Genomic DNA, 26,194 nt, shown 5'->3' on the forward strand with positions numbered 1-26,194 from the left:
GAAGTCCAGGCACCTGGCTGCTGTGCTCTCACCCGTGGCAGTACGATCACGCAAATGTAGTGCCCGGATGAACCGATCTTTGGCTACAGTGGTAACTCGAGGTCTGCCTGTACAGGGACGGTCATTTGTTATACCTGTTTCGTGGTAACGAGCTGCAAGCCGTGATATCGTGCTCAGACTAACATTCAGACGCCTGGCAACAGAAGATTGGTAATCTCCAGCGTGCATTCTTTCAATGGCGTTGTTCCGTGTCGCAGTCAAGACGTGGCGTAGTGATTTGACCTTGAAACTCCTTCAAAACGAATGCCAATTTCCGAAAGTAATCTGGATTTTTTATTGCCAGACAGTGCATGTTCTTTGCTGCACAGTTTCAAGTGGAAGGTAATTTCTCTTGCGTTGTGGCGATGCCTTTTTAATCCTTGTAAGAAATCTCATCAAAATCAACATTTTCAGGTGAAGTCGTTTTTTACTTGTGCAATTGTGTTACATAATTTGACGATTGCTTGAACACAATTGGTAATTAATAGATTTTTAAAAAAACAAATCGCCTATGCGTTTCTTCTTTGGGATAGTATACATGTGCACTCCCTGTCCTTTCAATTGCAAATGGTTTAATGAAGGCCTGTATTCAAATATCCAGAAGTAATATGAATGACTGCAAATATGAATAATCATATGAAACATTGATTATGGTTCTAAGGTGTCACATCTACTGACGACATCTAGGTCGCTGTGGTGTATAGTAGAAGCTGGACTATTGCCATGGAGCATTGTAAACAGAAATGGCGCTAGCAGCAGGCAGACGACACCCGTAGAAGCAGACGACACTAAGATGGAGGCCGCATTACCGTCCGTTCCGAACCATAGGTGATGATGGGGACATGCACCTCGACCTCTCCTCAGGTAAAAATCATGTAGGAACATAATACCTCTACCGACTTCAATATTAAGGACCCGAATAAAAGGGCTAAATTTACCCACACATTGTGTAATGATCGATCGCGAGAACTACAGTGGTGCAAAGGCAAGGGCAAATATATGAACAGTTAAATTCGACATTTGTTTTAATGTCTTGGACGCTGTTGAACGATGACTGTTTTGTAAGAAGAGTTTAATCGTCATTCCTTATCTCTGATGTCGAGGTTACGAGACAGACGGTGTGTCTTGGCTTAACATAAACACGATTATTGATTGGATAGTGTTCAGCTCGCGGCGAGTTCTACTTCCTGTAGGTCGATAATATCGTAATGAATAATGGTGAACCGCCATCCGCCGCTACCCAGTAATGTTTCGTATTGTCAGTGTGTCCCTATGGCGTGGGCACTGTCGCTTTATGACACTGGAACTCTTGTTATTTGAAATTCAATGTTATTTGTAACAAAGCTAAAGAGCAAAATTATCTCAGTCCCCAAAATATAGTGATGGAGCTTACTCAAATTTGGGCCATATTTCAACTATATCAGAAGGGGGGTGGGGGGGGTTGCGTGTATTCCATGTGGGAAAGTGTTACTAATTAATGTAATCACGGGTCTGTATTGCTGTAATTCCTTCAGTATCCCTATGAATGTACCTTTGTTCGTGGTTTGTGATAACGTAAGGCCAATAGAATGCAGATTTCCAGCTTCCTGTATGGCTTACATCAATGAAAGTGCTGATGCAAATTTATTTCATAACGAGTTTACGAGCTGTGATATGTTTAACTATTTAGCGTGTTCACCTGTGCACGGTTGCTTGGACAAGGATTCTGGGTCTGACTTGACTTGGTTGGGGATCTGGCCCCATTTGCACAATGCGGTCTTAGTTCAAAGATGATCGTAAGGTGTGTGTGTGTGTGTGTTTTGGTGATGATTTTAAGGGGGTCACCCATTTTGTTCTGGGGAGGTGGGGTGGGGGGGCATCAGTTTTGTACACATGTACTAGGGGGGTCATCAACTTTGTACACTAAAATATTTTAAAACTATGCTTAAAAATATAGGAAGGGGAAGGGGGTTGGGTCATTCATTTTGTACATGACATGCAGGGGCGTCACTTACTTTGTACATACATTGGGGGTGGGGGGGTGGGGGGTGGGGGTGGTAATGTCACATTGTACATGCTTCCCTATAAAAATGATCATCACAATACCCCTAGCGGAAAATTATGAACTGTCCCTAACTTCAATACTCTAACATAGACTAAGGCGGTCTTAGCACTGAGGTGGCTTCGCGCAACGTGACCCTGGTATCGCGTTTTGTGATTTAGGGAATGACGTGTCGTCTTATATCAAGGGGAGGTGGAGGTAGCCTTGTGCTTAAAACTTTCGCTCGTCACTCCGAAGACACGGGTTCGATTCCCCTCATGGGTACAATGTGTGAAGCCCATTTCTGGTATCTCCGCCGTGATATTGCTGGAACATATTGCTAAAGGCGACAGAAAACCACATTCACTCCAAAATCCCTGTGGTATGGGTCGGTTCCTATGCTTGTCCAAATTCGACAAGCAAATCCAGATTCTATTCGACTAGTACTTGCAGACAACCACCGTGAATAAGCAGAAATGGTGACTGCTCCACACTCACGCAATACACCTTTGTGTTGTTCCCGCTAAATGTGCTGACTCATGCAGATTCATCCCAGTGCACATGTATCTATTGGCGTAACTAGGGAAAACTAAAATGTAAGCAAACACATTGCATTGCATTTATTTGACAAACACTTACAGCCAATTCAAAAACAGTCCAAACATATCAGGCCTCTACAATGTAACAAGAAGACTACAATATACCATACCTCCTTCCTGCATAACACATTACAAGTACCAATACCACGATTATCCACGCTGCTCGGAAGACGTAAAGATTAAAACAGAATCGTTAAGCAAATATAAGATCAAAAGGTATTATGATCATACCAGACGCCATCAGCTCAGGCAACATGCATATATCGACTATCAATGTTCAGTTGTTAGCTAGCTAATTATATTGTCGCATTGATTTCTGCATTCGCTATACGTAATATATACAGGTGCGTAGATGCATCTCATTAACCTGTACTCGTGTAACATACAGCGAAACTCCTAATACATAAAGATAATACCGGGTTAGAATAGGTCTTCAGTAACCCGTGATTGTCGTAAGAGGCGACGGACGGGATCGGGTGGTCAGGCTCGCTGACTTCGTTGACACATGTCATCGTAACGCCATACTCGTGATTTTTATCACTGAATTGTCTGGTCCAGACTCTATTATTTACAAACGTCATATAGCTGGAATATTGTATAGTGCGGCGTTAAACAACAAACAAACAAAAGTGACAGATGTATGATCCGAGACTCTCTCAATCCCGGAACCAAATCGTATTCCCTTACGTTCATGCAGTGCTTACTGTGACGCTAATAGTCTTAAATTGAGCAAGTCCAGATTTTCCATACGTTTATGTCCTGAATCTCTTCTCTCATAAAGGCTTCCGTTCAGTGTAAATGGAAATGTTTGTTTCTGTCAAAATGATGTTTTCAGAGACTATAGTCTGTCTACAGTGAAAACGTACCGATGCATTTCACTTTCCACAAAAATGTAAATCAAATAAAGTGAAATTAAGATTGCGAATCCTCATAATTTTACAATGCAATTTGAACATTTAAAACTCAGAATTTTATTCAACTCAGGATAAAAGTTGTTTAACAAACGATCATAGTTACAAATCGCTATTATTGGTTTGTATTACAAAGGGGTAAGCCCAGTAGCTGGAACAGTGAAACAAATGCACGTGCGGTACGTGATGAGCGTTAACTTTAACCAACCCTTCATGTTCTCGGTGTTTCATTTAATGTGCATACCCCCTTGTAATACAAACCAATAATAGCGATTTAAAACTATGATCGTTTGTTAAACAACTTTATCCTAAGTTGAATGAAATCCTCAGATTTAAATGTTCAAATACAATACCGCCTCCGTGCTCCGTGGTGTAGTGGTTAGAGCGTCCGCCCGGAGAGCGGGAGTTCGCGGGTTCGATCCCCGACCGCGTCATACCAAAAGACGTTAAAATATGGTACTTGTTGATCCCTGCCTGGCGTTCGGCATTAATGGGTACAACAAGGACTGGTCGGCTCAGAGTCAGTATAATGTGTCTGAGTGGGGTATTCATGCTTCACTGAGGCATGGTATCTCAGTGAGCTAGCACTATAAAGCCAACTGAAGTCTGGGCTAGTACAAGCAGCCGCACATACACACGCATGTACGTCGTCATATAAGCGAAATATTCTTAAGTACGACGTTAAACCCCATTTCACCTCACCTTGACGTATACATGAAAAACAATTACATATTTTGAAATTCAAATCTTCCGAACTTTATTTAAAGTGTATTCTGTCTACTGACGCAACTGGGGGTGGGGTAGTCTAGTGGTTAAAGGGTTGGCTCGTCACGCCGAAGACCCGGGTTCGAATCCCCACATGGGCACAATGTGTGTAGCCCATTTCTGGTGTTCCCCGCCGTGATGTTGCTGGAATATTGCTAAAAGCGGCGTAAAACCAAACTCAGTCAGTACTGACCCAACTAACTTAGTTTTAACCAACATATATAAGCTGCACATCTAGTTGTGTGATTAATCTTCTCCACAGTATTTGGATCAACAGGTAAATTAGTCTGTGAATACGAAAGAGTTCTGAGGAGTGCAGACTGCATTCCCCCTTGCGTGTGTCGTAATCAGCCGCCGACAGCATGTAAATCATTAATGCCGCAGTCAGCCCGTCTACATCCGTCAGTATTTGCTGCCATGTATGGTGGCTGTGTTTTCCTGCGTGTGTATGTTTGGTATTTCGGTTTATCGATTATTATTTTGCTGGAGTACCTTGCAAACAGTGTTGAATTATGTACAGAGATTGCTTTTTATGTAAAATTAATACTTAAGACACAACACGTTAATAATTATTATTACATTGACACTTTTCAAAAGATTGTGTTGATATAACTTGCTTCAAATTTGACGACAAGTCTGAGCCTAGTTTTCGTGACTTACATACACCATAATTTATATATGTATCATTGTATACGTGCACGAAAGGATACGAAGCACCTTCGAAAGTACCCAGGTATAAAATAAGATATTCGTAAACGTGCTGTATACTCTAGGCTGTGAGGTATCATTACTTGTGTTGTGGGACGTGACTGTTTTGAAAGCTTTGTTTATGAATCCGCCGAATCCATGAATTTGAAATGTGAATAGAATATAAACGTGTGATTTCACTTCGCCGACCAGAAATGACTAGCGTGTTAAATACACGTTTATTGTAGCGATCGATATGAATTAACAAGAAATGCTGTGGCATGTGCCACTGTCGTTGGATCCAGAACAATATCTTCTAGAATACCGGATAACAGCTCTATATTTACAGCAGAAGCAAACGCCATCTTAACAGCTCTTAAATATATTAATAAACACCGTAAATATAAACAATATATCATCTTTTCAGATTCTCTTTCGTGTCTTCAGGCTATTAAAAATCTTTCTTGCAAACATCCACTTTTATTAGAAATTATTGAATTGTACAATGAACTTGCTACTGGCCAATGCGACATCGTCTTTTGTTGGTTACCCAGCCACGTTGGCATTTCTGGGAACACGATGGCTGATATTGCTGCTAAGGCAGCCCTCAACAAATCTGTGACACCACTTCTTATCCCATATTCTGATTATAAAGCCAGCATTAGAACATACATCCGCGATCTAATGCAGAAGAAATGGGACACCCAAGTTGGTATTAATAAATTACATGAAATAAAACCCTACATTGGCTATACCTACTTGGGTTGTCAGTCCAGATTTGAGGAGGTCATTATGCGACGATGTCGCATTGGCCATACGCGTTATACTCACAAATACCTATTGAAAGGTGAGGATCCTCCGTTTTGTATCCCTTGTGATGAGAGAACCACGGTCAAGCATGTCCTGCTTGACTGTGTTGAATTCTCCATCATAAGGGATAAATATTTCAATGTAAAAACAATGAAGGATCTTTTTACAAATGTTAATTATCATTTAATTATTGGCTTTTTAAAAGAAATTGATTTAATGAATGAATTTTGATTAATATGTTCTCTGTACATAGATGTATTTTAATTATTGGTAGATTTGATTAGTAACTTAGATTGTGAGTGGCAGTGCCCTCAAAGGGGGTTGAAGTAGCGTAAAATTATTGTCCTCCTGAGAGGGTACGTAAGTCCCAAAACATTCAAAGTAAATTTCAACTTACTACTCTTTTAATGGTAGAATATATGTTCGTTTAATTTATGGCTAGATTATCTAACATTGCTAATAGCTGAGGGGATGGTGTAAATCCAGCTAGGGTCCATGCAGGAAGCCAATGTACTGTAAGTCCCCATGGTCCCTAGTATGGTGATCTACCTTCAGTTGTTGGCGATCTATAGCCCAATTTTATATTGTGTTGTCTAAAATGTTTTAGACTCTATTACTAGTTTTATCTGTATATGTAATATTCTAGTTGTTTTACTGTCCTTCGTTGACAGGTTTTTATAGTTTGCTATTGCTCATTATGCATAAAATTAATTGTTCTCGTCACGATATGGCTGAAATATTGCCGATGTGACGTTAAATTTTAACTCACTCACTCACTAACAAGAAATGCTACATAAAATATGTTATATTTGGGGTGACACACTTCTTAGTAAAGTTTGGTTTAGTACCATCCGGGATTCGAACCCACGCCCTTAGGGTCAGGCACCTTATCGTCAGCACACAAAGTCACCCGCGGTGGCTGAGCGGGTTAGACGGCCGACTTTGTGTGCTGCATGGCGCGATAAGGTGCCTGACTCTAACGGTATGGGTGTGGGTTCGAATCACAACAAAAGTACTAGAATCTGTATTTTACTGAAAAAGCGTCCGCCCGGGAGAGCGGAAGGTCGCGGGTTCGATCCCCGGCCGCGTCATACCAAAAGACGTTAAAATATGGTAGTTGTTGGTCCCTGCCTGGCGCTCGGCATTAATGGGTACAACAAGGACTGGTCGGCTCGGAGTCAGTATAATGTGTCTGAGTGGGGTATTCATGCTTCACTGCGGCATGGTATCTCAGTGGGCTAGCACTATAAAACCAGCTTAAGTCTGGGCTAGTACAAGCAGCCGCACATACACATACACACGCATGCACGTCGTCATATGAGCGAAATATTTTCAAGCACGACGTTAAACCCAATTTCACCTCACCTCACTTTACTGAAAAAAGTGTAATCCCAAATATAACATATGTTACATTTGACCACTTTCTAAATGACATTGTGTATTCAAATATATTCTGTAATTAATACCTGATGAAATGTCTTCAAAACAAGTGAACATTGTAAGGAATTAAAATATATGAGATACGAAACATTTAATTTTGCGTCCTACCGACCTAAACGACGTCATCACGCAATCACCCGCGCCCACCCACCTCCCATACCTCCACCCTACTAACATCCACCCCTCCTGTCCCTGGTCATTACTAGAGTTTCGTATACTTATAATACTGGCGAAGCTCGTATATCACTTTCAAAACAGGCCGGGCATACATGTTTATAGGTTTGTATATACTAAACACTCAGTGTTGTGAAGCATAGGCGGATCTAGCTGAAAGTTTGTTAAATGACCATTGAAACTCGGGTGGAAATGAAGTGTGCACCCCTCATTTTCTCAATAGTGTGCAACCTTCCCCCCCGCCCTTCTCAAAAAGCTGTATCCGCCCCTGTGAAGTACGTACTTATTCATATACAATAACCTAGTTACGAAGCGTTATACCCGTTAGCATGTTCAGCCATGTTCCATGTGGTCTACGATTCATATCGGTGTTTTAAGATTGAAGTCAGCTGAATGGCCCGTATTCCATTTTCCAAAAAGGGTCACGCTTGCTCCCTGATCATGTAAATACTTCCCGGTAGTATAGGCTTAGCCTTCAAACTAAAACACGTTTGTCTTCCGTCTGAACTTCCTTTGCGCGCATTTCATTTCCGTATGTACAGTAGAGGTCAGACTGACCTTTGTTATATCCAGGTTAGGCAAATTTCAACAAGAGCTAAATGTGCAACCTGTATAATGCTGTCGACTGAAAATCACTTTCGCTATGTAGACAATAGGAAGGTCTTCCTCTCTCTATATCTCACAAACCAATCGGACATAAATTGTGTATACTGTTTTGTTGTGAATCCAGGAAGGAAGACTGATGGGATATAGTCGTCTGCATGTTTCTTCTGTCATGCATCTTCTGTTTCAACATTTCTGACATTTGAGCACATCAAACCAATAGTCCCAGTCCCTGAACCACATTATTTCCCCTTCTGCCCGGCGGATACAGCTTTTTGAGAAAGGGTGTGTGTGTGTGTGTGTGTGTGTTTGCACACTATTGCGAAAAGGAGGGGTGTACACTTCATTTTCACACGAGTTTCAATGGTCATTTAATAAACTTTCAGGACAAGGGGCACGCGCACCGTCGTTCCGCCTAGGCCCTTTCTGCAACGCTAAAGCCCTAAATGAAGCAAGTCTGGATTTCCTCAGGTTCAGGCTGGCTCTCACTCCTCACTGGGGCTCCTTTTCAATTGAAAAGGAATTGTTTGTTTCTATCAAACTTGCATATATTCAGAGACTAAGTTTAAGTCTAACCCTACAAGGGAACAGTCGTCTAACTTGTTTGTTATTTAACATCGCACTCATCAGTAGTCCATCTATATAGTGGCTATCTGTAAATAATCGAGTCTGGACCAGACTATCAAATGATCAACATCATGAGCATCGGTCTACTCAATTAACTGGGATACGATATGACATGTGTCAACCAAGCCTGACCACCTAATCCCGTTAGTTGCCTCCTACGACAAGCATGGGTTGCTAAAGACCAATTCTAACCCGGATCTTCACGGATTATAGTTAGCTAAATACATGTATACTGTCATCAGATGATTATTTTTCTGTTGTCTTGTTTAATGCCCTGTTATAATTAATTTCTTTTCCGGGAAATAGAATAAAATGTACTACGTGTATTTTCTAAACGTCAATACGCATGAAGTTTACACACCCATGCAGACATCTTGACGCAGTTCACAAATTTCGATCCATTTCGATTAGTGGTACTGACACTGACAATAAATACATTTAATACTGATCCTTATTGAGCCCATCACTTTACACTGCAAAAACATTTCAAAATGTTAACGCAAACATGCTCCAGATGACGTGATGCCGACGTCACAAAACTCATGACATTAAAATCATTATTCACGAGGATAGTTTAAAGTAAACTTTTAAGCCATTAAGCCCATCGAATCTACAAATCCGCCGTTTGTACATTCTGTCATTATAAGCTTCATAGTAAAGATTTTGCTGCAATAAGGCTAATGACAGGTAGATATCTTGTGGACCGACAAGACTTGGCGATCTCTCGATCATAGCTTGCCCACTTGATTGCAACAGTTTTCATTCATTTTTCAAAACATTTGTTTTTTCACCCATTTTGTAAAAACGTATTTCGGCTTCTCGAACACAATTTTTGCAAAAATATGAATTAATTAAAAAACACATGGTTAGGTGCTGAGATGGTGCCTTGCGGGAAGGTTTTCTGTGTCATGTATTTTCATATATTTTTTAATTTGCTTTGACCTGCGAACTAAGAGGAACCTTTCATCTAGCAAAGAAACCAAATCTAATCAACAAAAAGGAAATCAACGATTAAAAAAACTGAACTAGTATTTATTCATTTTGTATATGTCATACTTGCGTCACTGCCCAAAATAACTGGTCATACACGGCCAAATATAAACGTGATTCCTCTACTTGCCTGCAATGTGACGGAGTCGCTTCGCAACCACTGGCGAAAATGTAGGCAACGTTGCCATGGCCACTACCTCCGTCGTATACTATTTCAGCAAGTAACTGTACACACAATCGTTCCACGTGTCATTTACACCTGTAACAATCGAGTTTCTCCATAAATGTTATGACATCACGGGCTAAATATACACCTTTGATCAGCGTTCCCATAATTCTTTCTCATCTTCGTCACAGTCGAGCATTGAAAACAGGAAGTGTTCGGTGGATTTTATTCTCGGGAATCACCGGCTGTCGAATTTTATACAAATTTCTTATCTGCAATTTCACTCTTTGAAATTGTACATATTTATGTTGTGATTGGATTTTCACTCTGAAGTCTGACGGAAAACGTGCGTTTCTATCCTTTCCATAAAATTTTGGTTGAGAGTCGGTCGACGATCAAGCTTCATGTCATTTGGTAAGTTGGGAGAATTCAGTGTACCCAATGCGCAGGCGCCGTGACTGAGACGAAACGGTATGATAAAAATAGAAAAAACAAGGGTGTCATTTGTAATTTGTGCCATTGCATAATACAGATATCGTTTATCTGAATCGACTTATGTATTATGTGATCCGTTTAAAAATAAAATGCAGTCCAAACAAATTTCAACATTATGCATTACTCCCATCGGCCGCACGTGTCGAAGTAGGCCGCCATATTTGTTGGGTCTTACCCCTAAATCAAGAGGAAATCATTACATCTCTCCGGATAATTTCAGGTTTTATTGTCGTTTCGAGAAATTTTAACTTCATATGTACATGTGTCATTGTAAGAATGTGTAAAGGAACCCCATAGCCTGAATTGAAACGGTCTAATTATGACGGTCTCTTTGTGGTGCTTTGTCCTGCAATGTTCTAGAAGACCGTTCTAGAACTAGGATATTGCTTCGATTGCTGTATTATTGAGTTTACTCAGGTCTAAGTTTGGATTTGATCAACAATGCATGAGTTCTGGTGTATTTTAGTAGCCAACACAGCACTGGTAGAATATATATAAGTGTGTGTGGAACAGGGTCTAATTGCGACGCCACTCGGAACTGTCATCGATCTCACCTTTACGAATATTGTTGGTACCTAGATGCGTTTTAAGTTGGGCCTAATACAAAAGCGGCCAGTACGTTAGACTGGGTACAGTGGGTTACTCTGGAAATCTCACAAGAACAGTTATAGGTTGGTAAGAGTGGTTCTTAGACGATATTATTTCATTGCAGTATATAACTGCCACAGTCGATTTTTTTACCTGGATTAATATTCTAGAATGCAGTTGTGAGTGACACTTACTTTTGTATTTCCTGCCAACTCACTGTTTGCATAGAGGAGTTGGGGTCCTAATGTTGGACAACAAGGTTTATGTATTAATTAACGGCTTAAATTGTTTTTCTTATGGTTGAAATGTTTTATTACTTCATTTGTTGTGAAAACTTGTTGGGGTAAGAGCTCTGCCCGTAACCCCGGTTCAAAAGTGTTCAAATGTATTCTATTGATTAGGATTATTTTGAGGGGTTAGGAGGGCTTTTCATAAATAAACATAGGCCTACATTCTTAGGCATAAAATGATTTTTAAAAATACAGGGGGTTACAGGCGGAAATCTTTCCCTTGTTGGTAGACTTCAGCTCCAGTGAACCAAGCTTTAAAGTAGCCAGCACATCCATAACTGTGTCCATATTTCTTAAACCAGTTGTCAAGTTGTAACATTTGTGTGTTTCCAAATATATTGCCAGTGAAAGGAGGCAAAAAGGTGTATTTAGGATTCCAAATATGTGGCTAATAAATAGGGAATATATCAGATAGTTAAAAATTATATTTTGTTACGGTTCTGTTCAATTCGTAGAAATTCTGTAGATATAGTGACTTAGGTATTGGAAACCAATGTAAATAAGTCAAGTGCCTTACTGCTTCAACTGGGGAAATTTTCTTGCATTTCATCTGGCAAGTATGATGAGCAAGGCAAAGCTTTTAGTCATGCTGTATATTGAATCGAAGACGTTCAGCATAATGGACATGCTCTATATTGAATCGAAGACGTTCAGCATAATGGACATGCTCTATATTGAATCGACGTTCAGCATAATGGACATGCTCTATATTGAATCGGAGACCTTCAGCATAAGGCACATGCTCTACATTGAGTTGAAGATGTTCAGCATAATGGACATGGTTTTTCTGTTGCAGATGTCCAGTAATACGGACGCTCCACCGGCCAAGAAACCAAGAACTGAGTCCAATACGGGTGCAAACTGCACAAATAACTCAGGTGTAGCTACAAACAGCAGGGTAAGTTTCATCAGTAGGACAGTTTCTTTAATGTTGACCAGGTTGAAATCAAGAAGTGTCTCTGTCTGTTGGACATGCAGTGAAGATGAAGATCGTGGTTAGAATTGATCTTTACTTCAGTAACTCATGCTTGTTGTAAGAGGCGACTAATGGGATAGGGTGGTCAGACTTGCTGATTTGGTTGACACATGTAGATTGATGCTCATGCTGTTAATCACTGGATTTACTGGTCAATTATTTACAGACTTCTGCCATATAGCTGGAATATTTCTGAGCGGCGTTAAACAACATTAAATAACCTGAAACATGATCTAAGCACCAAGTGAGATGATTCATTCTGTTGAGGACAAATGAAAAAAACATTGTGTTTCAGATAACCCTGTTGACCAACTGTTTTAATCCTGACCTGTATCAGATTGTGTTAATTATGTTAAAAACACCCCTGTGATTTGTCTAGATATGCTTAGAGGTTATATTCAGCCCAGTGTCTGCAGTCTAAAAATTGTTAGTTTGAATATATATAATCCCAGTACCTGAATTTGCAGGGGTGGTGGGGTAGCCCAGTGGTTAAAGCATTCGCTCATTATGCCAAAGACCCAGGTTTGATTCCCAACATGGGTACAAAGTGTGAAGCCCATTTCAAGTGACCCCTGCTGTGATATTGCTGGAATATTGCTAAAAGCGTTATAAAACCATACTCACTCACTCTGAATGTACAAAAATTTGAACATTAAAAAATATATTCTGAACAAAGACACAATCTTTTTACCTCCAGTTTGCCTGCCAAAGGCTCTTGTTTGGAATCATAGATAAGTCCCTGGTACCTGCCAAATCTTGAATGGGTCCAATTTACCTGAAACAGAAGTGTCATTTTGAAGGCCTGGCCTGGCCTGCCACACATTGTTCCCCAGTGGGTATTCCAGCTTAGATTAGGTCCCCAGTATCTCTAGCTTGTTTTTTGAGGTGTTAGGATGTGAGCAAGTGGTTTAGTGATTGTTATCATGACGTTCCACCCCATGAAGTGAGGATTACTAATCTTTGGATTGTCTGGTCCACACCCCATTGTTCGCACACATGCATTGTATGGTTATAATAATTCTGAGTGTGGCATTGAACACACATTGAACAGCCACATTCACGAACTGAACTTTCATATACTTACACAGGGATTGCATAAGGCTCCTGAAATTCGATGTCATCTCGACTCCCTCAGTCTTCAAGGGAGTCTATGCTTATAATAAGGGGTCATTTTAAAAAAGAAAATAATTTCTTGGAAAATTTATTTACGAATTCAGAAGCAATTAATAATCAGACATACCCATGTCTGTATGGGATATTAGGATCTGCCAATGTAAAATTGAATCATGTCAATTTGCATCAACAGATTCAAGTATTGCGATAACGAAAGTAATGGCAAGGTGGGATGACACCAAATTTGATTTTTAACTATTTCTGTCGATGCCAAAGTGTTTGTACATTTATGTTTGTTACTTGTCATGAGAGTGGGTTGACTTGTTGTTGTATCAAATTGACCAAACAGAAAACCTTAGTACTTCGATGCAAATTGTTTCAAATGTTCAAGGACCCGTGAAGATCCGGGGTAGAATAGGTCTTCAGCAACCCAAGTTGCCACAAAAGGCGACGATGCTTGTCGTAAGAGGCGACTAACGGGATCAGGTGGTCAGGCTCGCTGACTTTGTTGGCGCATGTCATCGGTTCCCAGTTACGCAGATCGATGCTCATGCTGTTGATCACTGGATTGTCTGGTCCAGACTCGATTATTAACAGACCGCCGTCATATAGCTGGAATATTGCTGAGTGCAGCGTAAAACTAAACTCACTCACTCACTCTCTCACTCACTCACATGTTCAAGATTTCTGCATCTGGCAGTTCCTGCTCCCATCATTAGATTGCCAGTAATGTTCCTCACAATGTTAGTGTGATTTCTTCAACTGTCCATAGTAACAGAGGGGCAGTCGGGTAGCCTAGTGGTTAACATTGTCAAAGCATCTGTTCTTCACGCTGAGACTCCATTTCTGGTGTCCCCTACTGTGGTATTGTTGGAATATTGTTAGAAGCGGCATAAAACCATACTTACATAGTCACTCACTCTCTCACCCATAGTAGCAGACAAGTTTGCAACATTGCATTGGTATTTAGATTTGTGGCATAATGTCAGGGATGATCTTAAATGTTTTTGTGACAAGATAAGTGAAAAGAGAACACTGAAAAAACAGCAATATAGTATTGTGATGCCATTTTCACAGGGATTATGCAAGAACATGTATCAGCTAATACTGATAATACAGCAATACCTACTCCTTAAAATGTTTGAAATTCTGCTTGCCTTAGAAATCTTAAACAGTAACCAAACTGGTCTTGGCTGTTTTCAATTCAGTTACTGCTTTTAGATGTCTTGAACGCTTTTGATATGTTACTGTATGTGCAAGATATGAAAAGGCGTTATGCATGCATGAGTGAGTTCAATTTTATGCTGCTTTGTCAATATTCCAGCAATGCTACGATGGGTACATCAAATGGCCTTTAAGCATTGTACCCATGTGGGTAATCGAACTCTGGTCTTTAGGGTGACAAGCGAACGCTTCAACCACAAGGCTACCCCACTGACCTGCATTGAATCGATTGATGATGATGAATGACAGAATTGTGATGTAGAATAGCTTTCGATACTATGAAACTGGTGAGGGCAAGGAAATATCCACAATAGTAGACCTCATTGTCAAGTGTATTTGAGGGCTATAATTCAGGACCTGTTCTTCATGCTTCAGTTGGTTCCAATGGAACATGTTGAAACTGAATAAAAAACAAAGTAAATGTAAACACAGTAAGGATGTTTTTAGGTCATGTTTAAACAGGACCTTTGGAAAGGTTTACATTAGTCATCTCGGTTAGTCTTGAAAAATAAAAATGAATTGTGAATGTCATTGGTTCCTTTCCTAACCCTTATGAAGGGTAATGTGTTTATGGATGTCAGCTTCTTTCATTTTGTATGGAGTGTGTCCTTTAGAGGATTGTTTTGCTGGAATCTGAAGTTGATTCTTTCTTGTTTACATCTAATTTTCGTTAAGAACCTATAAAACAGACCGCACTGGCTGCTTTGAAGACGCTATTTTCAAACTGTAAACTAATTATCCATTTCCCTACACTAAAGTTTTTACTACTGGCCCCTATAGCCTCACACCAAAATGCCTCTCATATAATAAACATCTGGGTCGAGGTTAATCAAGGCATCTAGCCAATCAAAATATACCTCAGGAGTTGCTACTTAAAATAGACAAGGAATTCCATACACGTATCGCATATGGTGCAGATTGATAAAATTTGCTTGGCAGTTTCCTTAAATCTTAACAGTTGCTGGTAATTTTCATTGCCTATTTGGTGAAATAATTTAACCAGGTGAATTTATTGCCGGTCACCAGGACTTCTTTGTCATAAATATACCGGTCCTTTGACTTTTTTACCATATGCCGGTAAACAGAATCTCTGACTGCAGGTGGAATACTGGGACAGGTGTTTCAGTGGAACCAAGAAATTACTGTCATGAACGTTAATCCTATTGCTAGTGTGAGTATGAACATGGTTTCTTATTACTTGTTCTTATTGTAGGTTGACATGGCTCAAAATGGAGCGACAGATGAAATTGATGAAGGTCTCTACTCCAGACAGCTGTAAGTATGCTTCTCATTCAGATGCATGTAGGTCACGGGTTATCAAGTAGTAAACTTGAAATGCTGATTACAATTAATGGTGGATTACCAAATATGGATGGGCAGTGTCATTATATGAGTAGAAAGTATTTTAGCAAGTATGTTGTCTTGAATTGATACCAAAAAAGGTACTGTGTATGGTGTCGTTGCATGGAAGTTCACAATCCATTTGGTGTATCGTTTCACACGTACATTGCATACAGCTACATGTGCAGTGGTGTTTCAGTGAATGTGTCCTCTGAGAGTGGAAGGTTGTGTGCCTTGTTTTACACTAAATATTACAATTTTGTTACCTTGCATGGCACTTAGCTTCAAAGGTTCACAGGGTTTTTCCTCGACTCATAAACCATGGGGTTCCCGGGGCCCCGGGGCCCCTTGATTATTAGTTTTAAGGCAGTACGAGGGGAAATTGTAATAATGGCGTTGAGAACTGTATGGTTTGATAATTTCTTTAGAACCTGGAATGAATGATTGTTCATTTGGACTGATTGGTGAAATAGGGCTGAAACGGTATATCGCGGTATTAGTAGAACCGCGGTATTTTGCTTTCGGTTCCGTTTACCGTAATGCAATCCCAAAATTCGGTATATTCGGTTATCGTACCGTTCCTTCTGTCTAGGGGGCGGTGGAATAGCCTTGTGGTTTCTACACATGGGTACAATGTGTGAAGCCCATTTCTGGTGTCCCTCGCAGTGATATTGCTGGAATATTGCTAAAAGAGGCGTCAACCAAAGATTATGGCTATTATTTTTTCCATGTTACTAAACAGTGTCAGGTTTGGCTGTTGTTGTCAATTTTCTTCATTGTGATCATATTTCATATACTGAACAGAAACGGACCGAACCGAAGGCCTTGTACCGCAATACGTACCGTATCGTGTTAAGAGCGTACCGTTTCACCCCTAGGGTGAAATGATGCACGTAACTGCTCTGAAAGAAACAACCAAACACTTAGTAAAGTCATAGATGTGTGGGTTCAGTGAATAATATTGTGCGTCCCTTTGGATGCAGTGAATTTTTTGTGTGCCTCCATTCCTTACATTTTGAACATCGCGTAAAACCCTGGGTACAAAACCGACTCAGGTAAGACAGGGTTCCTCCAAATGTGGTAATGACTGTTTTAGATGTGACACTGATTGTGTTTCAGGTATGTTCTTGGTCACGAAGCCATGCGGCGGATGGCCAATTCCAATATCCTTATCTCCGGAATGAGAGGTCTGGGTATCGAGATTGCCAAGAATGTTGTGCTCGGCGGTGTGAAATCTGTCACAGTGCATGATAATGGCAATGCAGCATGGATGGACCTGTCTAGTCAGGTATGTTCAGTTACATTCAGACAACAGGTTTTTTTCGTTTTTTTTCTTCAAAAGAGAATATATTGGCCACGCTTTTACAATGACCCGTCAGGGCTCGATTTAAGGGATGTTAACCTACTTGCACCAGGTGCAACCTAAGATAAAACCTATTTGCACAAGCCAAATTCCAGTTGCAAAAACGCGTGCTAAAATGCCAGAGGTTTTGGTGCACATAAACATATTTCCGTGACGTAGTACCCATGAAATCATAGCAACACAGATACGCACAGTAACGCAGTTGATCCCTGTTTACAAGAGCTGTCATAGCCGAGAAGTGTCTATAAATGGCAAAGTTTCGGTGCCATAGCTATTCAAAGTTTAAAAGAAAAATGAACTGACATACTTAGATTTGTTATTGATTTATTTCTAAAAAAATGACTTGCACATGGTGCACATTTGACTAATAACTAGGTTGCACTTTGTGATATTGAGTTGCACCAGTGCAAGTAACAAAGCACTAAATCGAGCCCTGCCCGTACATATCCATGTAGCTAGGGATTCAGGGTTCTTTATGGAAAAAATATATACATACGCCGTGGCTTAAGATAGACAGCTGGTAAGCTTTGGTTTACTTACTTCCATTTGAGTTCTTGATAAAGGAAGTGATTTTGCAGTGAGGGAATGACAAGAGTTTTTATTCTGCTTTTACTGCAGAATATCCAAGCAGGGACGTCAGAAATGTGCTTCACACATGGTACCCATATAGAAAATTAATCCCAAATTTGAAAAATATAGAAACCATAAGACATTTGACAGTCACTGTAAAAGTCTGCATCCCTGGAACCCATAAAGATCCGGGTTAGAATTGATCGTAAGAGGCGACTAACAGGATCTAGTGGTCAGACTCACAGACTTAGTTGACACGTCATTGTATCCCAGTTGTGTAGATCGATGCATGCTGTTAATCACTGGATTTTCTGGTCCAGATTTAATTATTTACAGATTTGAGCCATATAGCTGGAATATTTGCTGAGAATGGTGTTAAACAAGCATCCTAGAAAATATTGAAATGTAAAGAGTGAAAGTACATGTGGTTTTGTCATTTGTTTTTAGATGAAAGTTGTTTAAGTTCCTCAATTAGGGATATCATTTTGGTTTTTTCAGTTAATCAGATCAATAGATATTTGTCAGAATTGTTTCCAGAAAGTTATTACGACTTAAAAAACTAATCTCCAAATTTGGAAATGCTTTGTTCAATCATTGGTTTTGCATTTGAAAAAGGTTCTAACATGCAGAGGGGGTGACCTCAGATGTTGCTCACACTGTCAACCACAACCAGACACAGTTAGTTATTGCCTGTATGATATAGCTAGAAAATGGCTGAACATGGCAATGAAAACAATAATATGTGAATGACACAGATGCCTGCATCTATTGAACAAGCTGCTGGAAGAAGCATTCAAACTCACTCACTCACTCACTCACTCACTCACTCACTCACTCTCTCACTCTCACTCACTCACTCACTCACTCACTCACTCACTCACTCACTCACTCACTCACTCACTCACTCACTCACTCACTCACTCACTCACTCACTCACTCACTCACTCACTCACTCACTCTCACTCTGTTTCAGGACCTGGAATGTATAAACCTAATTACACCATACCTTCTATTCCAGTTTTTTCTGCGCGAGGAAGACATTGGGAAGAACCGTGCTGAGGTGATACAGCCTCGTCTGGCCGAGCTGAACAGCTATGTTCCTGTCTCAGCCTACACAGGGGAACTTTCAGAGGATTACCTCAAACAGTTTCAGGTGAGGAAACAAAGAAACCTTCAGGACATTTTGTATCAGATGCTGTAACATTACCAGGCCCATGAAGATCCGGGTTAGAATTGGTCTTCAGCAACCCATGCTTGTCGTAACAGGCGGCTAGCGGGATCAGGTGGTCAGGCTTGCTGACTTGGTTGACACGTCATCCAATCCCAATTGCGTAGATCGATGTTCATGCTGCTAATCACTGGATTGTCCAGACTTCAGCACAGTGAAACCTTCCAACACCAGCACCTGCCTAATCCGGCACACTGTCAAAACCGGCATAAAATTTTGGTCCCGCCATTTTACAACGATATTATGATCATTAAAACATTGTCTAATCTGGCACCTCAGTATTCCGGCACGACTTTCCGGCCCCAACAAGCAATTTTACCTGTAATTAACACTCTCTAAACCGGCATGGGTATGAGCAGTCCAATCAAGGACCCATAAACCAATACACTAATTAATCCTCTTGGCATGCTAGATAATCAGGAAGTAGTGATTGCGCGGTGAATCAAACGCTCTAAGCCGGCATGGGTATGAGCAGTCCAATCACGGTCCCTTAATCCAATACATTCTTTTCGGCATGCTCGACATTATAGAAACAGAGATTGACGAGTGTAAATGGCAGCCATGTTGGAAAATGACCGTCACTGTCTAATCCGGCACCCTGTCTAAACCGGCATTATATTTTGGTCCCTTGGGGTGCCGGTTTAGACAGGCTTCACTGTACTTACAGACCGCCGCCTTATAGGTAGAACATTGCTGAGTGCAGCCTTAAACAACATTTAACACCAAACAGCTGAAATTGTATCAGTCCAATACCATGTTTGAAATTGAGCTTGAAATATAGTGGGTCCATTGCGAAACAGTAATGCAGAAAGTTACAGTTTAAGTCCCCAATTAACTTATGAGTATTCTGTGAGCAGCAAACTTTATCGCTTATTGAACTGAGATGGACTCTGAAAAAAGTGTTGTGCATGTTGCTAAGGATAGCATATGCATACCTATATAAACTATGGAAAATTCTTTTTTTCATGATGTATATACTTTTCTTTGTAGGTTGTTTGTTTGACAAACTCTTCACTAGATGACCAAATCCGTATTGGAGAGTTCTGTCACTCCAAGGAAATCAAGTTCATAGTGGCAGATACCAGAGGATTGTTTGGGTAAGTTATTAGCAGTAACACATTATACTGATATAGAATCAAATATCAAAAGATATTCAAGTGAAAAGTCGTAATTGAGCCACTTACAAGGGATTAATCTTGATCTGTTCAGGAAGTCTGGAGCAAGACGTCAGTAAAATTTACAAAATTGGAATGGCATATGTCCCAATTTATGTTAATATACAGTGAGACCCGGTGTAGCAGGCCATTTCTTCCCCAGTCTAAACTTTCCCCGGGGAGGTTTTGTCCTAGGATATTCTTACTTTCCCCGGGGAGGTTTTCCTAGGATATTCCTACCCCGGGGAAAGTTTGGGCTAGGCTAAAGTCTTGTGTCTTTAAATGTGAGTCTTGAAAATATTTGTGTGTTTGAACAACTACAGAGCAAGATATCAAGAGAGGTTGTCTGGTTATGTTTTTGGTTACATTTAACTTCATCTTAAATAACGACCTTCACTTTCATTACTTTTCAAGTTTGATTTGATAATTTGCGGCGGGTGATTATGTCACCTTAGTGACAATGCTTGTTTTTAAATCAAAAGGGGGAGATTCTGGCATAGCTAGGCTACTTCTTCCCCACCCTTGCTCTTATAAACCGACAGTAGTTTCGACTTATATTTTGGTGCACATTTTTGCCAAATAGTCCATTTTTTGCTTCTGACTTGGGTGTAGTGATTTGAATGCATACAGGTTTGAACGGCAGATATCTCTAAATCCATCCTGCTCCTGTTGCCATTCCCATGAAGACATATTGCATTAGTTCTTCATCTGTCCAAATCATTTCACCATAAGATGTAAACATTCAATCTCACATTTGATGGGTAAATAAGATGTAATATACACAGGTTGCTTGCTCTCTTATCATGCTGTTTATTATATAATATTTGTTGTATTCATATAAATGTAATGGAACATTATTCACATAAGCTTGAGTACAAATCCATAATCACTTTTGGTGAAAGAAATATGATTCAGATATCCATGGGCCAAGTATACCCCTTATCAAACCTTGTCTTTTGAATATGGAATAAGGCAATATAGTGGAATGATAGATGATACAGCATTTGATACAGATATTGTGTTGGGTTGTTGTGTTGAGGTTTACATCTGCTTCCAACTGTTAAGTTGATGTCGCTGACATGGATGCCATATTTAAAGCCATGAGTGAGGGAATAAATTTTGAATGGATGTGGACATCTAAGTAAAACTGGGTATTTAGTTAAAGTTTAGAATATAGTAATGATTTTGAGATAAGCCAATTTGGAGTAAGTGGGGATAAGTAAATTATTGAAATACAAAAATAAGTAAATGATAATATAAAACAATAGTAATGATATAATATCTTTGCTTTTATACTTGCTTTTCTTTTTAATCTCACCTTATAAAAGGATATTGAAACAAAATGTGAACCATGTACATGTTATATATGAAGATGAAGATGACCTGTTAATTGTTAATGATAACTTAATGGAACTTGACATCAACATGAATATCTTATCAATGTGTTCACATGAATAGCTATGTCTTGTTTCCGTTTCTGACTTTTTCAAGACGAACATAAACATGAAAACAAGAAATAGTCTTGCTTGGCCGGAATCTCCCCTTTTGATATAAGAACAAGGGTTTGAAACAAGTAGCCTTATAAGTTGATTCAAGGATGGGGCCTAGGCCAAAGTCCCCGGGGAAGGTTTGGCCAGGGGGCAAGTTTGGCCTGTTACATAGACCCCAAATATCTGGAAACCTTGCCTTCCGGTCAATTTCCATGTAAAACCAATCTCTTACGTTATAAAAGTGACTGTCTATAGCGGATGTGCAGTTTCCGTTCCCGGATGGTAAATTGTACAAATCAACACAAAATTGACTCACTTATCCGCTTGAAGCTTTGATCTTCCGCTGACCTTTGAAGTGAAGCGCAAGTGTCCCACGTGTTTTGACACGAGACAAGGTCTGCTAATCTGGATTAATGATTGATCAGCAGGGTATTGGTGGTGATTAGTAAGCCTGTCTTACATAGAGTGAATTGTAATTGGCAAATCAAGATGACCATGCTGTTTTGGAAGTGATTTTAAACCAGAACTGTATGCTCGCTACCGTTCAAACACTTAAGCCTGGATGACAAATCCAGATATCCGGATATTCAGTTATCCGGACGATTTTCGTAAAAACAAATGTGTCTGGATATCCAGGGTCTCACTGTAGATGTAACTAAACTTATTGCTTTGTGGAGGTAATTGAATGTCACTCATAACACTGGATATTTGTTTTACCTTTATTACAACATTAAAATACCTCAAAACCTATTTACAAGTCCCCAGTGAGAGAGATTTGGAAAACCCCAGGCTAAAAATAGCGGCATTGACACATTGCGATGGCCTCCACATTTCTGATTGGTTGTTAGGGTACAAGGTCTCGCGCACAATGAAAAGCATGATCACTTGACCGGTAAAATTTACAAATGACCGGTATTTGAAATGTTAGCCGGTCAGAATGTCCAGCTGTAAAAACTGACAGCGGAAACACTGCAGTCCCTATTTTGAACAAAACAGTGTGTTTTGCCAAGAGCACTTGGTTTAAATCCCCGGTACATCATATCTATATCCCTGCTTTTGGAACCTTGGCAAAGAAGAGCTGATAAAAATGAGCTAGTTCGAGTACTTGATCGCGTATCAGTGGTTCTTCAGGGTGGGGCATGATTGTTTACAGGCAGAAGTGATATAGCTGACTATACAGAGAATGCCATCAACATACACATGTAACTAGTTGAACACTGGAAGTAGAATTGGTCCTCAGTAGGGGTGGGTATTGCAAGGAATTTTCATATTGTGATATATAGCGATAGGAAAGCATGTATTGCGATATGTATTGCACTATATTGCAAGCAGTTATTTTTTAACAAAAAAACTACTTATAGTCGTGTTAATGCTTGATTTATAAAGCAAAAACACAACAAAATCACAATGCTTGATTAGGCTTTAATAAAAACTTTTAATCATGACAAAATAAAATTGTAAATAATGTTTGGCACAAATGAAACAAGGAAAGGAACAATTTAAAAACGGAAATATCTGAACATTTCCGAGTGTTAAGAATTTTTCGAATGCGTGTCAAAATACTGGTTTTCGATCAGCGTATCGCAATACGTATCGTTTTCATGTCTGAACCAGTAAATACCGGTTAACCGGTTATATTGCGCAGCCCTAGTCCTCAGCAAGAAGGAGGTGCCCAACAGGATTAGATGATCAGGCTCACTGATTTGGTGGATGCATGGCATATTATGATCAGGGGGCAGTGGGGTAGCCTACTGGTTAAAGCGTTTGACCGTACGTTGATTCCCTACATTGGTATAATGTGTGAAGCCCATTTCTGCAGGGAAAGAAACCTTTCAAACTTTCCCACTAGACCACAGGACCAGTGAGTGGACAATAATGAGTGGTCCTGTCTGTACTTCACAGGTCCAAAATGACATTCGTAGATTTACTTAAACAATAATTATTCACTGGCCACCAGGACCACTGCAAACTTATCATTTAGTTGTCCTGATGAATCTTTACTAGCCAGGGACCACAGGACCGTTGTTTGTGGCATCGCTGTTGCATATTGCTGGAATATTGCTAAAAGCGGCGTAAAGCCATACTCACCCATATGGTCAGTGCTCATGATGTCAGTCCCTGATCACTATTTACAGACTGCCGTCATGCGACTTGAATATTACTAAGTGAGGAGAGATAAAAAAACAATCAATACTTTAGTGTTGAAATTCTGTTGGCATGGTCGTGCTCCAAAGGGTTTGTTATTGGTGTTTTTCATTTTTTAGTGCTTGACTGTAAAACTGTTACATATTGATACCATTCCATTTTAGTCAGATCTTCTGCGACTTTGGTGAAGGTTTTGTCGTGTCTGATGTAGATGGAGAGCAGCCAAACAGCACCATGGTGGCATCTGTCACAAAGGTAGGCACGCTTTGTTGTTAAGCCTCAAATTTAATGTAGAAATGTATCCTCTTGTAGACATTTAATAGCAGGGATTTTTCTCTCGCGAGCCATAAAAGCAGGGATTTATCTTAGATTTGTCAGAGGCCGATATTCAGGATGTGGCCTGCAGTAATATATTGTTAGTACAAATTCCCAAATTGGAATTAACAATTTTCCCCGGTTGGCAGTCGTATCAAGCTTGTTTATAATCTGTGTAATGCAACGTCTGCACTTAGCCTGTCTGCATTACAGTTACTTCCCTTCACTTACAATGTACATGATAACATATATGTTGTCTGAATATGATGAACTGGAACATTCTTGACATGAATGTAAAATTTGGGAGAAAAATAGTAGAATGTGTGAAGCCCATTTCAGGTGTCCCCAGCTGTGATATTGCTGGAAAATTGCTAAAAGCGTCGTAAAAACCATACTCACTCTCTCACTCTGAGTCTTGAATGTACATGACATTGCAGTCATACAGACAAGAATGACAACTCTGAAGACTAAAATCAAAATGGTAAAAATTCAGAATAGCTGATTTTGGAACGTGGTGCAGTGAGCAGGTTTTTGATATGCTTGGCTCTATTTTGCTTGGACTGTAGCAGAGGCCCAGATAAGCTGCATATCCGGGTAAAATATGCATAGAAAATTTCCAATTACGCATTGAAATTATGAAAAAATAATTGTTGCGTACCAGTTACGCATTTAAAATTTTAGATACGCAAATAGTTTAAAACAAATGCATACTGAATATATTTATAAAAATAGCTTGCGTAACGAAAAATACATTGATTGCTATCAAGTTGTACTGTTAGTATAGGACAAGTGTTGTACTGTCAGTATAGGATGAGTGTTTTTTTTATGAAATAATTTCCATTATATTTAAGTTGGTTTTGATTGGGTATGACATAAGGCAGAGAATACCTGCTTAGTAAACTTACACAATGATGTAATACTTAGGTGAGTAAAATGACTGAAATACTCACATATTCGAAAGTAGTGGGTAACGGAAAATGAAATACCCACTCAACATTCATAATACCCACTCCAAAAAATTACAGTGGGTACAGTACCCACATGAGCTAAATTTTATCTGGAGCTTTGACTGTAGGGTAGCCGGGTGGTTAAGTGTTTGATCGTCAAGCTGTAGCCCCAGGTTCGATTTTCCAGATGGGTACTACGTGTGAAGCCCATGTCAGATGTCCCCTGTTGTGGTGTTGCTGGAATATTGCTATAACCATACATACTTACTTATTTCTGATGATTGTCCTCCTGCTTGTCTGCATTGACATCTCCTTGTATGCATTGTTACAGGAGGTAGACGGTATTGTGGCCAGCGTTGACGAGACTCGGCATGGCTTTGAGGACGGAGACTACGTCACATTCCATGAAGTCCAGGGCATGACAGAACTCAATGAATGTGAACCAAGAAAAATCAAAGTGTTGGGTAAGGCGACTGTTATCATACTTTGGGTTGAAAGACCACCAAAACTGTTGAATGTGGGTTGAAAGACCACCAAAACTGTTGAATGTGGGTTGAGTGAGTGAGACCACCAAAACCGCGCAATATCCCAGCTATATGGCGTCGGTCTGTAAATAATCGAGTCTGGACCAGACAATCCAGTGATCAACAGCATGAGCATCGATCTGTGCAATTGGGAATCGATGACATGTGTCAAACAAGTCAGCGAAACTGACCACCCGATCCCGTTAGTCGGCTCTTACGACAAGCATAGTCGCTTTTATGGCAAACATATGGGTTGCTGAAGACCTATTCTATCCCGGATCTTCACGGGTCGAATGTGGGTTGAAAGACCACTAGAACTGTTGAGTATATGGGTTTCAGTTCCATCGCCTCGGAGTCAGTATAATGTGTCTGGGTGGGGTATTCATGCTTCACTGCGGCATGGTATCTCAGTGGGCTAGCACTATAAAACCAGCTTAAGTCTGGGCTAGTACAAGCAGCCGCACATACACACGCATGCACGTCATCATATGAGCGAAATATTCTCAAGCACGACGTTAAACCCAATTCCACCACAACCACCACTTGCTGTACATTGTTAAAAACGTGTGAGATGTATTTTTAAATTCATGTTGATTGTAT

The 26,194-nt window shown here is 40.0% G+C and overlaps 1 protein-coding gene across 6 annotated transcripts in view; it reads left to right on the forward strand.

The window, feature by feature from the left end:
• The first annotated feature begins 858 nt into the window (after window positions 1-858).
• The window catches only part of LOC124260523 (ubiquitin-like modifier-activating enzyme 1), a 46,754-nt gene continuing 21,418 nt past the window's right edge, over window positions 859-26,194 (forward strand). The window contains exons 1-8 of one of the 6 annotated variants that reach the window (XM_046694851.1): window positions 859-903; window positions 12,001-12,102; window positions 15,731-15,792; window positions 16,978-17,146; window positions 18,810-18,944; window positions 20,010-20,116; window positions 23,973-24,063; window positions 25,402-25,534. In XM_046694851.1, the coding sequence (XP_046550807.1) occupies window positions 871-903; window positions 12,001-12,102; window positions 15,731-15,792; window positions 16,978-17,146; window positions 18,810-18,944; window positions 20,010-20,116; window positions 23,973-24,063; window positions 25,402-25,534 (832 nt within the window). In that variant the 5' untranslated portion in view covers window positions 859-870. The other 5 variants (XM_046694852.1, XM_046694855.1, XM_046694853.1 and 2 more) reach the window with 5 other exon arrangements.

The sequence above is a fragment of the Haliotis rubra genome, unplaced genomic scaffold (assembly GCF_003918875.1).
Source record: "Haliotis rubra isolate DU_JTF1 unplaced genomic scaffold, ASM391887v1 Scf768, whole genome shotgun sequence".
NCBI classification, from domain to species: domain Eukaryota; kingdom Metazoa; phylum Mollusca; class Gastropoda; order Lepetellida; family Haliotidae; genus Haliotis; species Haliotis rubra.